Source organism: Hydra vulgaris, chromosome 09 (genome assembly GCF_038396675.1).
Source record: "Hydra vulgaris chromosome 09, alternate assembly HydraT2T_AEP".
In the NCBI taxonomy this organism is placed as follows: Eukaryota; Metazoa; Cnidaria; class Hydrozoa; order Anthoathecata; family Hydridae; genus Hydra; species Hydra vulgaris.
In genome coordinates, this window is record NC_088928.1 from 59,970,001 (window position 1) to 59,987,500 (window position 17,500).

At 27.6% G+C, this 17,500-nt stretch overlaps 1 protein-coding gene across 2 annotated transcripts in view; it reads right to left on the reverse strand.

Moving 5' to 3' along the window:
• The window catches only part of LOC100199604 (meprin A subunit alpha), a 90,217-nt gene that overhangs the window by 37,123 nt on the left and 35,594 nt on the right, over positions 1 to 17,500 (reverse strand). For both annotated transcript variants that reach the window (XM_065806216.1, XM_065806217.1), the window contains one exon: positions 13,450 to 13,634. In XM_065806216.1, the coding sequence (XP_065662288.1) occupies positions 13,450 to 13,634 (185 nt within the window). The remainder of the gene's footprint in view (positions 1 to 13,449; positions 13,635 to 17,500) is intronic.

The following is a 17,500-nucleotide window of genomic DNA, read 5'->3' on the forward strand; positions in this document are numbered from 1 at the left end:
TTCTATTTTATTTACATATTTAAAACTGTTTTAAACAACTAGAATATTTAATTTTCTATAAATTTTTAACAGTAAAGTTATTTAAAACTCTAAAAAAAACAATCTATAAATTTAAAACAGTTATAAAAAACTATTAAAAATGACGAAAACATTATCGTGATAAAATGTTAAAACTTAACATTTTCACAAAAACCCGCACATTCACAAACAAGAATGATAACTAAACTCTTATTAAGTAAGTTTTCTTATCTAAGTAACCTTATCAAATTAACAAACTTTATAGTTTTTTTTTAATAACTATTTAGAGTCTATATTGCCTTCCACTATTCTTTGCAAAATAAACTTATAAAAATATCATTAAATTTGTTCATAAGCTATAATATATATAAATAAAATTAAATTTGTTCATGAGCTAAATCGAAATAAACCCCTTGAGAATTCGAGTTAAGAAAGTGACTTTTCAATCAATCAACTTTTATTTCTTTTTTCAATCAAAATCTTTTATTTCTTGATTTGAATAGGTATTTAATTGTTTGTTTTTTATAAATTTTTCCTTCCTTAAACAATCGGTCTTTTTCCTGCATTTGAACATTTTTGCTAATTGATTTTCTAAATCTTTTGTTTTTCTTCCTTTTACTTTATGCTCTGCTTTAAAAAAAAAAATTGTCGTTACAGAAGTCACTGCAGTTTTATACTGTAAAAGAACACTAAATATTCGCGTATAGAGTATCAACCTTCTAAAATAAAAAAAGAATAATCACAAAAAAAAGGAAGATCGCGAAAAAACAAATTTTAAGAAAAAACTATTCGCGAAGGTGTGAAAAGTAATTGCAATTCGCGATTGCGATACGCTTAATTCGAGCCATGTATGTATATATATATATATATATATATATATATATATATATATATATATATATATATATATATATATATATATATATATATACACTGTGTGACAAAAGTTATCGTACGCTAAGCAAAAAAAATAATATTCAATATAGACACAACTTTTCTGCTATATTTAATGAAAATTATATAATTTTTTTTTTAATAGTATTTATTTTGTTAATTTATGAATTTTTTGGAATTTATATTGAAATAACATTAAAATTAGGCTCAAAATTTGAAAAAAGTACATTAAAGATGATGACAAAAGTTATCGTACACTTGGCGTACACTAATATTTATTTAACTCCAAACCGTTATGTCCACCATTTTTCATACATTTTTGAAAATAAAGTAAACTATAAACACTTTAGGATTATTTTCAATTGTTTTAAATGAATTTTTTGGTTAAATAAAGTAAAATGAGCTCGAAACGGGTTAAGACCACTGTAAAAATTCGTAAGCTAAAAATTAAGCATTGGAATGAAGGAAAATCGTTAAATTGTATTGCAAAAATTGTTGATTCTAAAAAATCCACAGTTTCTTCAATTATTAACAAGTTCAAAAAAACAGGAAAATTAGCTGATTTGCCCCAAAGTGGTCGTCCAAAAAAACTGAATAAGCGTGCTGAACGAAGCTTAGCTTCCACAATCAAGAAAAATCATTTTGTAAGTGCCAAAACTTTAGCTTGCAAAATAGAAAACGATTTGGGGGTTAAAATTAGTCCAAAAGCAGTCATTCGAAGTCTTAAAAGACAAGGAATAGTGAGTCGCGTTCCAAGAAAGGTTCCTTGTATTAGTAATAAAAATTGTAAGCTTCGATTAAACTATGCTAAAACGTACATTGATATGCCAGACTCATTCTGGAATAAAGTCTTATGGACAGATGAGTCTAAATGTAATGTAAAAAGATCTGATGGTAGAATTCGTGTATGGCGTTCATCAAAAAATTGCTTAGAAAATGGAACTACAGTCCGAACATTTAAACACGGAAATGGATCAGTAATGGTTTTGGGATGTATGTTGGCAGCAGGTGTTGGAAAGTTAGTATTTATTGAAGGAAATATGGATAAACATTACTATAAACATATTATTAAAGAAAATGTTGAACAATCAGCACGTAATCTTGGTATTGGTGATGACTTCGTTTTTCTTCAAGATAACGATCCCAAACATAAGGCCAAAGATGTGATGGAATTTATGGAAAAAAAAGGTTGGGACATACAAAATCATCAAACTCAAAGCCCTGATTTGAATGTAATAGAACATTTATGGGATGAAATTGATAGACGAATAGATAGAACAGGTGTAAACATGATTGAACAATTAAAAGTCCAAATTGTAAAGACGTGGGAATCAATCGATCCGTCTATTACAAAAAAAACTCATTGAATCGATGCCAAGGCGTCTTGCTGCTGTTGTAAAAGCTAAAGGACAAAATACACGATACTAAAATATAAGTTTAGTTCCCATAATATTTATCAAAGTGTACTATTTTGAAAGCGTACGATAACTTTTGTCACCTTCTTTTTGTTACTTTTCTTGCTTTTTCATCAAGATATTAAAATAAAATTTTTTTCTTGTTCTGTTTTTTCAATTTTTGTTTAAATAATTATAAATCAAATAGTTTTTATTCAGTTTTTAACTTGTTCCTTTCATTTCTTTTATTCTAAATTAAGAGTAAGTAAATTTTTAAAGTGTACGATAACTTTTGTCACACAGTGTATATATATATATATATATATATATATATATATATATATATATATATATATATATATATATATATGTATATATATATATACAAACTACATGGTATATAGATATACATTTGCAAACATTTTTTGCTGATATAAAAAAAAGAAAAACAAAAAATAGTGAAAAAAGATTGCTGCCCAAACTCTTTGTCAATGTAGTGACACTGCCTTGCATGTTCTTTCTAAATAGTCAGGCAATGTACTCAAGCCCTTGCTAGCGACTATAATATGACTGCAAAACCATTAGTCTGCGTAATCATATAAAATGAAGTTGCATTTATCTCTCCTAACCCGTCCTTGTTGTAATTATGAAAATAAATGCAAAAATGACTCTTGAATTTTACCTTGCTTTATTGATATTAGGAACTTTCTGAAAATTCATCCATGGAAAATATTCATTTTTCTTAAAGAATTTGAACACTCATGTTAGATGGTTTAAAAATTTCATTTCATTTCTCTAACCTGATTTATTGAAAAATTCTTCTGCTTTATTCACAAGCTCTATTTTGTGTTCCTCACGCTTCTTCAAAAGTTTAGACAAATAAATACTCGATATTTGACAACATGGTGCAACCAGCAAGTTTTCAAAGTATTTCAGAGTATTCAATAAATCATGTTTACTTGTTGGTTTTCGATCTGAAATTTATCGATCAATGATCAAGGAAGAATGTTTTAGCAGGACAATGACCCAAAGCACACTTCAACCCTTGTGAAAAACTTTTTCAAAACCAAAAAACTCGATTAATCGAATAGCCTTAGCAAAGTCTTGACTTTAATTCTTTTGAATGTCTATATAAGCTCATTGATCGATAAATTTTAGATTGAAAACCATCAAGTAAACGTGATTTATTGAATACTCTGAAACAAGAATGGGGAAAAATCAAAATTATTGTGATTATGAAGCCGGTGGACTCAATGCCTTGTCACTCTCAAGCAGTAATCAATGCTAAGGGCTTCCCGACGAAGTACTAAAGCAATTTACTTTAAAATAAAGCATTCTCAATTGCAAAAATGTTAAAAAAAAAAAATCTAATTCAAGTTTTTTTTTTCTGTCCGGATACTTTTGCATGCGCATATTTTAATTAAATGAACTTTTAAGATTAGATTGCATAGATTTAGTAAAAATTCATTTGTTTTTAGATTTGTAATCAACTTTTTGACATTTCAGTGAAAATTTGAAAAAAATCTCAAGTTATGCTCTTGTCTGCTTACTTTTGCACGCTACTGTATATATATATATATATATATTCTCAGTTTCTCCACATTCATCCTTAGGTACTTCTGATCACATTTGATCTCTCTAAAACTATATTTCATGCTGACTGGGAATCTTTCTGTGATTTTCTTTGTGAGGGTCCTTGGGTAGAAATGTTTTGTCTTTCTGCTGACAAATGTGCTTCATATTTTACTTCTTGGATTCATGGCAAATGAGTTAATGGAAAAAAATTTTTAGAATGCGTGCTAATGGACCTAGTTAACTTAATTAAGTGCATTATAGTCTTGCAGAAGTGTTCTCTGGAGCTATTGTCTATACTTTCAAAACTATTTAGCAAGTGCTTACCAGAGTCTTGTTTTCCAGCCTGCTGGAAAGCGGCATCTGTTATTCCTATTTTCAAAAATTCTGGAGAGCAATCTGTTTTGTCAAACTACCATCTTATTACAGGGTTGCCACTTAAATTTGAAAATGAAATTCCATGACTTTTTCATGACTTTTCCATGACTTTTCCGTGATTCTTCATTAACTTTTATGATAAATCAATAGAGTAAAATATTCAGTACTGGCCATGCACTAAGCAATTGCAACTTGGTCATAATAAAACATGCAAACCAAAAACTAATTGGTAGAATGTTCTGAAATAATGTCTAAAAAAACTCTTTTTCTTTTACTTTTTTGATAACTTACACTGTAAAAATATCTTTTTCAAAAACGACTTAGACTAGACATACAAGCACTTTTCTTTGCATCTTAAAAATATCACAAGTAGAAAAAAATAAAGATAATTTTAAAGAGTTCCATAAATTTTCCATGACTTTCAAAGAAAATTTAGGAATTCCATGACTTTTTCCATGACCAAATAAAATTCCATGACATTTTCATGATTACCATGACCAGTGGCTACCCTGCATTAGTCTTCTTTCTATCATAAACAAGGTTTTTGAGTCTTTACTTAACAAACACTTAATCTCTCATCTTGAATCTAATAATTAAATTTCTGGTCATCAATATGGATTTCAATCTTGTTCTACTGCTGATTTGTTAATGGTATAAACCAATAGGTTTTATCGTGCATTAGATAGATGTAGAAAAGTTAAATATCTCTTGACATTTCTAAAGATTTTGATAAAGTTTGGCATGCTGGTCTTCTCCATAAGCTCTCTCCTTACGATGTATCAGATAACATGTTCAAGATTATTGAACTCTTCCTAACCAATTGTTGTTCAAAAGTTGTCCTTGATGGACAACACTCTTCTTTATTTCCTGTAAATACAGGAGTTCTTTAAGATTCTATCCTTGGCTGCATACTTTTTTAAATTACATTAACGACCTCCCAAAAATTCTTACATCTAAGGTGACATTGTTCGCTGATGATACCACCATTTATTCTTGTCTTGACAAGAAGTTTAATTTGCGATCATTTAAGTTGCCTATTAATCCATATCTTGCTTTATAAACTTCATCTTTACGCTTAGTAAATTCCAACTCTAATAGCAGTTGCTTGCAGCTTTGTTAGAAGTGAAGATGATTATATATATATACAGGGTGCGGAAAAAGGTCCTTTACAAAAGTATAGTTAAAAAAAATTATCTGTATGGTGTTTTCTTTCAATATATAGTGTGTTTTTAGTATTCTTTTGTATTCCTTCGTATTCTTTTAGTATTATTTTGTTTTAAATTAAAGTGTAATTTGTTTCTCATCTTGTACAGGAACTTTTGCTGTTTATATTTTTGAACAGGATTTTTTTCCGCACCCTGTGTGTGTGTGTATATATATATATATATATATATATATATATATATATATATATATATATAAATATATAATTACATATATGGAGATAATTATATACATATATATATATATACACATATATATATATATACACACATATATATATATATATATATATGTATATATATATGTATATGTATATATATATGTATATATATATATGTATATATATGTATATGAATATATATGTATATATATAAAGATAATTATATATATACATATATGAAAATAATTACATATATATTTAAACATAGGCAGCCCTCGGAATTAACAAAAATGAGGTTGGCAATATTTTTCCGACCTTAATCTGATAAAGGTTGGCATCAGGTAGGCAAAAAAATTTAACACAAAGGTTTTTTGGCAATTTTAGGCCTACCTCAGACACTTCTGAATCAGCAGTTAGGTCATAAAAAATACAACTTTATAATGGAACGTAAACTTTCATGCCTTTTGGCAATCATTAGCCATATTATTCAAAAATATAAAATAAAAACCGTTATAAAAAATACAAGTTTGTGTTGCAACAGCATCTGATGTCAAATATACATGTCCAATATTTGCTAATCGCCAGAATCAAAGTTAGATATAAAAAATTTTTTCCTAGGTCTACAAGGAGAAACCAATCCACTTTTTTTGGCAAGATTGGCATCTTTTAATTATGTTCCAATTAATTATACGCATGTTACCTGTGTCTATATGTTTCCAGATTTCTTTGGAAAGTTCTGTATCATTTCTATACCTGGTTGCATTAAAGGATTTAAGATGGTTTGCAAACCTAAGCTTGAATGTGTTTTCACTAATACCGATGTAAGATTTTTCCATAAGACTGGTATTAGGCGATACTAAAGTGGCTTTATATACAACATTTTTTGATAGACATTTGTTATTTAATAGGCATGTGGCTTTCTTAATGCAATTTGAATCATTAGTGGTGAGTGTGTTTCGCAAAACTTGTTGGTTGTGTGAATTAATAATTGATTGAGTATTTGGCATGCAGCTGTAAGTAACTTTTATTGTGTTTCTGTTAAAAACTTTGTGGAAATTATATATATATATATATATATATATATATATATATATATATATATATATATATATATATATATATATATATATATATATATATATATATATATATATATATATATATATAAAGGCATAAAAAAATGTCTGCTTCAAAGGCGTTAATATTTGACAATCGAGTTCACATAGCTATATTCCAAATTTTATCAAACTCAGCTCATATCTTGACCTACCTCCATTTTTTTTGAAATTTTATAACGCAATTGGAAATTGGCCCAAAACTAAATATTTTTCACGTTATTACAAATTAAACAATATTGAGCAAAAATTTAAATGTTTTTATGGAACAAAAGTTGCAGGATATAATTTCATATTTAACATCTTTCTTTAATCATCTAACATATATACGTTTTTTTCATAGCATGCATTTTAATATCGACATTTTTCTTTTTTCAAAATTTTAATGACAAGTTTAACAAAAATATATCCAAATGTCAACAGATCAGTTGGCCTTTAGTAAGCTGGTAGTTGTCTGTAAATATACTTCTAACAGAATTAGATATTTTTTAGAAGCTTTTTGTATGAGAAATAAAAAATGGATGATAGAAACCTCTGGAAAAAAAGAACCTGAAATTCTATTATCGCAGAGATTTTTTGTCACAAGATGAAAGCATTTATAAGCATGTATCCTTGACACACACTTATAAATACTTAGAAAAGACACAATTAATGTATTCTCAAAGTGCATAAAAAGTATCAAAGTATAAACCATATACCAGCTGCCTGAAGATATAAGAACCCAAAGTGAATCTCAATGATCTCTCAGACTACTTCAAAAATAAAAAAGTTGGAAAAGGAAACAATAGCAGAAAAAATCAAGAAAGAAAGCAGTAGACATCGGGTGCAAAAAAGAATGACAACAAGTAAAATTGAGTTTGAAACTGATGCTTCTATGAGTGTGAAAATCGGCAGGAATGAGGACAAAAACTCTAAGGAAGATAACGGTACAACAAGTCCAGATATTAATTCAGATTCAGACTTCCAGAATAAACCAAGTACATCAATTTACCATCAATAAGTAACGCTAGTGTTGTAGAACTAGCTTTAAAGAATCGAGGAAGAGATCTTCAACATTTGGCAGAAGCAAAAGTGCATAATTTCATCTCTGATAGAGCAACTGGTTCCATTGTTAATGCCACTTTTTGTATTCACAACATTCAAGAAATAGTTGACAAACCTAAAATTTTCAGAGCTGTCAATGTTATATTAAAAGTAGACAATGCTGTGCCATTAGTGGTGTTTTGTGGAACTGATTAATATGGTCAAAAAGATGTGACTTGCAAGAGAGAGTATATGACAGACACTATCAATCAAGGAAAACTGAGGAACATGTTACAACAGTTTTACTCCCTGATGGAAAGTTCCTGAGTCATGTATCACTAACTGATACATATAACTGTTAGTTATAACTGTTTCTAAATACCTTGTTCAGTTTCTTAAAAAAAAATATAATTGACCAAATTGAAGCCTTGGCATATGATGGCACTAACACAAATGTTGGAGCAGAAGAGAGAATAAACAATTTGAATGAAGTAAACATTGGGCGTGCTTTACAATAGAATTTTTGCCTTCTGCATGTAAATGAGTTCCCATTAAGATGCAACACCATTAGATTGGATAGTCCAACAACAGATGCTAACACTTTTGCTGGACCTATTAGCAAGTTACTACCAGGTGTCTTGAATTATCTTGTCACCAAGTAAAAAGCTTTGGTCATTCTCACCCTCTATCTAAAATGCCCGATAAAATTTGGAAGGATTTGTCAATAGACTAAAAATACATGTGGAGAATTACATCAGCCTCTCATTTCCAGGCAATTCGAAAAAGATTTAGAGTGTCTGAAAATAGACCATGTAACCATAGTAGATGACTTACGACTGGTATTTGACTGAACACTATTCCTTGGGAAAGAACCAGAATTTGGCTATATTGGTCATGTTACAACATCTTCAAAAACAAGTCTAGCCATTGTTGAAAGTATTTACAACTATTTCACTGGAGAAGTGCCTGGAGGTATAAAACATGTTCTTGTTCTGGGGGTGATGGAACGGTTGTAAATACTGGAGTTAACAATGGAGTACTGCATCACCTTTAAGTAAAGTGGTAATATTTGAGCCAGTTAACTGCACCTTGCCATCAATATTTTAATAAGAATCAGAGATTTCTAATGGCTCCTGCCATTAGCTAAGGCATGTGTTCTCCAGGTTTTGCTAAGCAGAATCCAGATCCCCTAAACTTGTTACACTGGTTGACAACACCCAACAAGATATTAAGACTGTAACTTTCCACTATCAGATAACTGTAGTAGTTTGTTATCAAGATGAATGCGCTATCTTGGTTTTGCATCAAAACCCATCATTCAGTTAGGGATAGAGTGCGGCATCTTTACCATTTCCTTTTGTAATCCACTACTTAGATCAACTTTACCACAACGCCATTGACCCAGTGATTTCTCTGAATGTTTATTTTGCATTGCCACAAAACATTCTAGAGACACTAAGTAATGTTGAATGATAAATAAACACAAATGCATCATTAAAAGTAAGTAAATGTAAACAAAACTAAAACTTTCTGGCGGTTTATTTATTTTTTCTGCATTAAGTTAAAGTTTTCAAACTAAACAAATTAATGTTTTTTTTTTCTAACTTTAAAACAAAAAATTCTTAAATTTTTTTAAGTTAACTGTATATCTAAACTCAAATAAGTTGCAATATTTAAATCCATGCCTTTTTATAAATAATTTATTTACATAAGTTCATCTAATTTTATGGTTTTTATGTAAAACTACCCATTATTACAGGACCCTAATATGTCTAAAAAATTAAAAAAATTAAAAAATTAATTATTTATGTTTTATAATATATGAAAGCATGCGGGAAAATGTTTTACACCAACACTCGTTTTAAAAATTCATTAATTATAACTCATTCTAGTTTGTGTCTTCTAAGGAACTATATATAAAAAATATTAAATTAATACAAAATTGGAAGACTTGTAACTTTTAAATTTTGTACATATAGTTTTATGGTCTAGTACTCAAGCAAGAGGTATTCTCATTTGAAGCAATTGATTTTTTTTTTTAAAGTTGAAAAATTCTGGTGCCTAATATATACCCATATATAAATATATATATATATATAATATATATATATATATATATATATATATATATATATATATATATATATATATATATATAAGTATATATATATATATATATGTATTTATATACGGGTCATTCCATGCCAATTGGTGCAAATTTTAATGAGGTCCCTCATAAGTTGATAAGATTTTTGTAATTTCTATATTGTGATGCAGCTCCATCACTAAAATAGATAATGTGTTCAAATGTTTGTAATTGTTTAAGTTTATCAATAACATTACCGATAAAGCAATGAACAGCATCTGTTCCATGTTTCAGATGATCTGATATAACACAATAACTTTGACTATCAAGTTTTCCATCTTTTATAAAATACGCAACAAAGGAGTGCACAGTTGCTTGGCTGTTATTCCAGTGAAAACCTTGCACTGCATCCTGTATTAGAAAACTATAGTTTTCTGCAAAGTCAAGAAGAACCAAAGCTTGATTTTCTTTTAAATTAGTTTTCAAATGTTGGTAGTAGGTGGCTTGACTTTTTGATATAAAATGATGCACTCGTAAACTATCTAACTGTTCATAAACCATTTCAATAAATTCATCTAAAGGTAGAGTTGCTGGTACTAAAGTACATTGGTAATTTGATTTTTGCCATTGATAAAAGTTAACTTCACTAATTTCTTTTTCTGTAAACAAAGTGTCAATGTAGTCTAACAAAACCTTTTTAGCAGGACATTTATCGCAGCTATGCAGCATACAATCTCTATTTTCAATGCTACAAACCATTAATTTTAATAAGATTTTGTAATCAGAAATTCCAGGAATTTTCTGTACAAGGAGCTTTACATTTTGATGGTACTGGCAAACACAAACTGCATGCAGACCAGAAGCACCACCCACAGGAATGCACCACTTGGGCCTTAGCTCACAAAATTTTGAAAATCCAACTTTAAGATAATTATATTTCTTTTTAAACTCAATATGTAGCTCTTTCATATTGACTAGTAGAAGGCGCTTTTGGATATGTTGCTTTTTACTATCTACTTTAACTGAAACAAACTCTTTTTTTCCTGGACAAACCCTTGAATATTCATTGCATTCGTAGAAATGAACAACCTCTGTAATTACATCTTCGCTTAGTTTTCTACCCGATTTTGGAGAAGGTTTTGATAGTATTCCACTTTTTTTAATTAATTTTCTGGTTTGTACTACAGATCTTTTTTGAAGTAAAAAAAAACTTCTGAGTTTTCTCTATTGACCAACTGTCTGGAGTGAGTGTAAGAAGTGTGATTTTTTCAGAATTTGACAATGTTTTTTCAAATTTTGACTTAATTTGAGTCATAATATTGTCTAAATCTGTGTTTGTTTTTTTCAAACATTTTTTTGAGGGTGATTCAAATCCACAAAGTGCAGCTATTTCTAAACCTAGCACATTGGCAACAGCCTTTTGTGTATGAGCTCTTACGCTATCAATTTTACGCTTTCCATATGCAACTCTATCTTTTTTTGAAACAAGTTTTAGAGGTGAGCATCCAAAACTTGCAATACTTGAATTAAGATCTTCTTTTAATGTATGGTTGTCAACATAAATTTCTTTTTCTTGGAGTTCATTTTCTTTTGTATTATGTTTGCAATTCAGAACTTTTCTGCAACTAGTGCAAATTTTTTGACCAGGTATTAAACCAAAATCTTTGGCATATGAAAGACTGATAACTCTAAGAGAATCTAAAAAATAACGGAAATAATTATTAGATATTTTTTTTTTATTTATTTAGTGTTATTAAGGTATTTTTATTAAATTAAGATATTAAATATTGAAACTTACTTTTCACATTTTTTGCGTGCTTGTTCAACGGATTACAACAATACCTGCGATGTTCATTCTCATACCTCGACAAGTAAACTTTCTCGTGATAGCTACAAATAAAATCTATGGGATTTATTTTGCTTCTCAAAGAAATAAGCTCTTGGTTTAGTTTAGACAGTTCTTGGTAGCGTTTACTTTTATTAGATAGATAGCACTGTTCATTTAATGCTTTACCAATACAGCAAGTAGAAAGCTCAGGCATATTACTTATTATTAATTAGTTCTAAAATACAACAATTTATTTGGTTTTATTAGTACTTTTTAGATTGACATACTAGTAATATAGAATTAAATGAAACAATAACTAAACTTTTAAAAAGTAATAATTTTTTATGGAAAATTTACCTGACTTTTAGAGACTACCTTTTGGGGGTTATAAATAAGCGCCCATTAATTTTTTTGGTTTTTATTAATTAACAGTCTTTAATTGATGCGTATAAAAAATTTTATAAAAAAAAAAAAGTGCCATCTTAGGCAACAGATGCTTTGCATCACAGATCAATTTTACGAAAATCTCGATCTGACTCATTTTGGAGACCTATAACTTTTGAATGCAGCTCTTTAATCAACTGATTTTTTTAAAAATGTTTATCCACCACATGTAGATCAGCAGGCAATTTGATTTGTATTAACTTTGTAACTAGTTTTTAAGATTAAGGTCTTTAAAATCACAAAAAAACTTATTCTTAAAGCAAAAAAATCAACTTTAGCCCGCCATTATGGAAAAAGTTAAGATGCCGGAAATAATATTTTTTTCTTTTTTCAAAGTATCCACAGCACACTTGCTATCTTATAATAATTGAAGTATAAAACTAACTTGTTCAAAAGTTATTGGCTGTTAAAAATGATGAAAAAACCCTTTTTTCTTGTAGAGTGAAATTTTATGCAAAATAGCCCACTACTTAAATAGCGTTTTCTCAAGAACCATATTAGATATTGATCTAAAATTTTCAAAACATGCTTTTAACATATATATGTACAAAATCAAAAAATTTCAATAAAATCTGAGATGGTCCATAAGGGACCTTTGCACCACTTGGCATGGAATGACCCTGACCATGGAATGACCCTGGAATGACCATGGAATGACCATGGAATGACCATGAATGACCATGGAATGACCATGGAATGACCATGGAATGACCATGGAATGACCATGGAATGACCAGGAATGACCATGAAATGACCATGGAATGACCCTGACCATGGAATGACCCTGGAATGACCATGGAATGACCATGGAATGACCATGAATGACCATGGAATGACCATGGAATGACCATGGAATGACCATGGAATGACCATGGAATGACCAGGAATGACCATGAAATGACCATGGAATGACCCTGACCATGGAATGATATATATATATATATATATATATATATATATATATATATATATATATATATATATATATATATATATATATACATATATATACATATATATATACATATTTATATATATATATACATATATATATATACATATATATATATATATGTATATATACATATATATATATATATATGTATATATATATATGTATATATATATATAAATATGTATATATATATGTATATATATGTATATATATATATATATATATATATATATATATATATATATATATATATATATATATATATATATATATATATCTGTTCTTTAGGAACATTAAGCACTGTTTTAACAAACATTTAATTTAAAGAGCACAGATTTAACAAACAACTAATTATTACCAGGGTTTATGTTCTCCCACATTATTTCAACATAGTCATTTCTATCATTTCTTTTATGCTCGTGTTGAAAGCCTAGTGCATGCATGATTTCATGAATAATCACATGTTTAAATAAACATCCATCTCCAATACTAATATCTTGAGAGCCAGGGCGGTACCATAATTTTCCAACACTTGACCAGCAACTTAAAAAAATTTTTATTAATTTTTTTAAATAATGAAATTTACAAATTTTGATATATTATATCTAAATTACATGTAAATACTGTGTGTATGTATATATCAGGTTGTTACAGGAAGTGCATGCTGTCCTACGCCTCATCTGTCTACGCATAAAATATTTTCCTAAGACAACTTGATCACAGTTGTTTGCGTGTTTTGAAAAATTAGGCATTTTAAAAATTTGCAAAAAATAAAAAAACTAAAACTAAAAACAACAATTAACTAAAGAGAAAATAAAAATATTGTTTAATATTGTATGTAGTAGTGTATGTATATATTTTTTTAATTTAAGTTTTCCTTTATTTTGCTTTTTTATATTTTTCTACAAAAAGTTTTTTCTCTCACTCTAATGTTATTAAAATTTTTGTTTTCTCTTACATTTTTTTCTCACTCATCTTATCTCATTTGTTCATTCTTTCTTTTTTTTCATTTTTCTTAGCCTTACTCCTTTAATATTTTACTTCTTTTTTTATTTCTTGTATTAATGTAGTTTATTATTTTTTTATTATTTCCTTGTCTTAATATTTATTTTTTATTTATTTTTTATTTTATTAAAGTTTCACTCCATTGACTAGTTTTTAACAATATGAGTGACACCGAACCTAACTTTGTAAATTCTAATTAAATTTGCAATTTTTGATTTTATGGTTAAATAAATGGATAATACATAAGATAGTTCATGTATGTACTGAAACCCCCTTCCTACAGTAAGTTATTTTAGTATGGCCTCTCACTGTTTATTTAAACACACATTTATACTTATATATAAATAAATATATGAATCCGGGCCTGGACATTTTAAGTTTGAAAAATTAAAAGAGCTAATTGAGAGTGAAAAAATTGTTTTCTCCATGACAACACTAAACCACATATTGCAAAATCATGTTTGTGACATTACCTCACCTACCATATTCACCTCATTTAGCCTTGACTGATTATTACTTGTTTTGCTCATTGAGCAACAATCTATATGGTAAAGATTTTTAAAACAAAACTCATAGCATACCTTTGATATAACTTTTTTGCCTTAGAGCCTAAAGAGTTTCATCAACAGGGCATTCATTCTTCAAATACTCTGTGAATAGAACTCTTTTGGTTTGTAATTGGAATATTTAAGACTTTCTGGCAAAATTAACAAAGCTTGCTAATCTAGTAATGAGAGTATATAAGTATAATAATGTAGTAGTATAAAAATGTGCTCGTTTTGATAGTATAAAAATGATAGTATTAAAATGTGCTCGTTTTAAGAATTGGAGAGAGAAAAACTATTACTTATTTACTTGACAATTGACTAAATGCAAAATTAGCTCTTTCGGAAGTAGCATTTGCAAAAAGAATTTGTTAAACAATGTTTTGAAATATATTAAAATATTTTGCTGAATCAATAGAAAACTTCTGGTACATAAAGAAGGTACATAGAATTGTAAAAATTAAACATCTTTATGTTCCAAAATGTTTGTCATGAAATGTTCAGAATTGAAAAATATTAACAATTTAATATATTGCTCTTTAAAAATTTGAAATAAAAAATAAATACTAATTATTTATTGTCAATAAATAATTATTAATTATTTATTGATAATTGTTTATTGACGATATTATTAATAAATAAATAATAGATATTTAGTTGCATAGTTAATGAAAGATTTTTAATTTATAAAAAATTGTTAAATACATTTATTATGACGTATTTTATAAGATTTTTTCCATAAGGGGTCATCCATAAATTGTCACGCAATTTTTGAAATTTTTTGACCCCCTCACCTAATATTACCTAACAATTTTGTAAACCCCCCGCCCCTCCTTCAAAAAAAAAAAAAATTATTAATGATTAAGAATACGATAATGTCTACAATTTTCTTAGCTTCTTTGAGTTAGTTAAGTCGTACTTTTCAGTCTGTTTAATGTTTTTTATTCACCCCAATAATTCCATGTAAAATCGTCATTCAATTGTCTTATCTAAAATATCTGCAGTTATTGAGGGGTAAAAATCATTAATGTCAAATTGAATAAATGTACAGTCATTTTTATTTTCGATTATGGAGAACCAATTTATAACATCAGTGGTATTTTTCCACTGTTACAAATTTAATTTATTTCTAAGAATATTATTAATTTTGTCCAATTTAATTTTGCTTACATGTCCAATCTCACTTTTTGAGGGAACCAATAACCTACAAGAAAGTTTGTTTTTAATCGAATACAATTAAAGTTAGTTACAGTTGCACAAAAAATATGGAAAGAATTATAAAAGGTCACAATAATGCTTTGTTAAACAAAAAAGAAATCCTAAATGAAAAAACTACAGAAAATTGTAATTGTAAACAAAAAAACAATTGTCCAAAGAGTGGAAGTTGTTTATCAAAAAATGTGGTGTATAAATGTGTTATTTCCTCTAAGAATGTACCTGATAAACAATATATTGGCATAACAGAGGTTGAATGGAAAAAACGCTTTGCCAATTATAAGCAATCTTTCAAAAATAAAAAGTATTCAAAAGATACCATGCTGTCAAAATATATATGGGAATTAAAAGAAAAAAATATTAGTGATTTTATACTGAATTGGTCCGTCCTTAAAACAACGCCTGCATATAACAATATTTCCAAAAAATGCATACTATGCCTACAAGAAAAATTTGAAATAATTACACATGCGAACCAAGAATGCTTATTAAACAAAAAATCGAAATTAATTTCTAAATGTAGGCACAAAAATAAGTTTCTCCTAAAAAACTATAAAAATAAATGAGTTCAAATAATATTTACATTAACTAGCCTTTTTTTAAAAAAACATTTTAAAAAAAGCATAAGTAATCATTTCTAAAGAATTCTTTTTATAATAGTGTCAGCAAATTCCAGAAATGTGTAAAAATTTGCAGTAGTTAAGATATTTGTGACTTCCTGTAATTTAATTTTTGTATAAATTGAAGTTTTATTAATTTGATCATTCATTTCTGATGAATCTTTGTTGATAAAACACAGTGTAAAATAAAAAAATTTTTGTTAAGTGATTTTCGACTCTTTTCCAAATTGTGAATCTCAACCATTCTACAATTCCCTTAAAATATAAAAATTTTAATTTACAATGGTCTATTCTAAAATCTGCCTCTGCCTTTAATAACATTTCCAAAAAATGTATGCTATGTTTGCAAGAAAAATTTGAAATAATTACTCATTTAAATCAGGAAAATTTATTAAATGAAAAATCTGAATTAATTTCTAAATGTAGGCATGAAAATAAATATCTCTTAAAATGTTATAAAAACAAATGACCAAATTATCCCCATCCCAAAGAAATTTATTTAATAATTACTTTCTGTAACTTCTCGTTAACTAAAAAAATATAGTAATTAAAAAAATTTTATTTTAATTTTTAGTTTTAATAATTTATAACTTCCTGTAAAAAAAATTTTTCTATAAATTGAATTTTTTTTGAGATTTAGTAACTGATGATCCAGCAATGGTGAAATTTAAAGTTGAAGAAAAAAGTTAGATAAGTGTTTTTTACTAATTTATTATTGCTCTGTTCTTTAAGAACATTGATCACTCTATTTGTAAAATATACTAACATAATTTACATTACATGTTGAGTGTTTTTAATGCCTGTTTTTTTTATGTGATAAATAATTATCACATAAAAAAAACATGTTGAAAAAATTAAGAAATTAGTCTACAGAATCTTCTGAAATTGGTGAAAAATCCAAATTTTTCTTTACAAAAACCTAATTTATAACTCGTTGGCGTATTTTATAACTCAAAGGCGTAATTTTTTCAACATGCTCCTTTTATGTGATTAATATTCAATCCAACATATATTATTTAAAAGA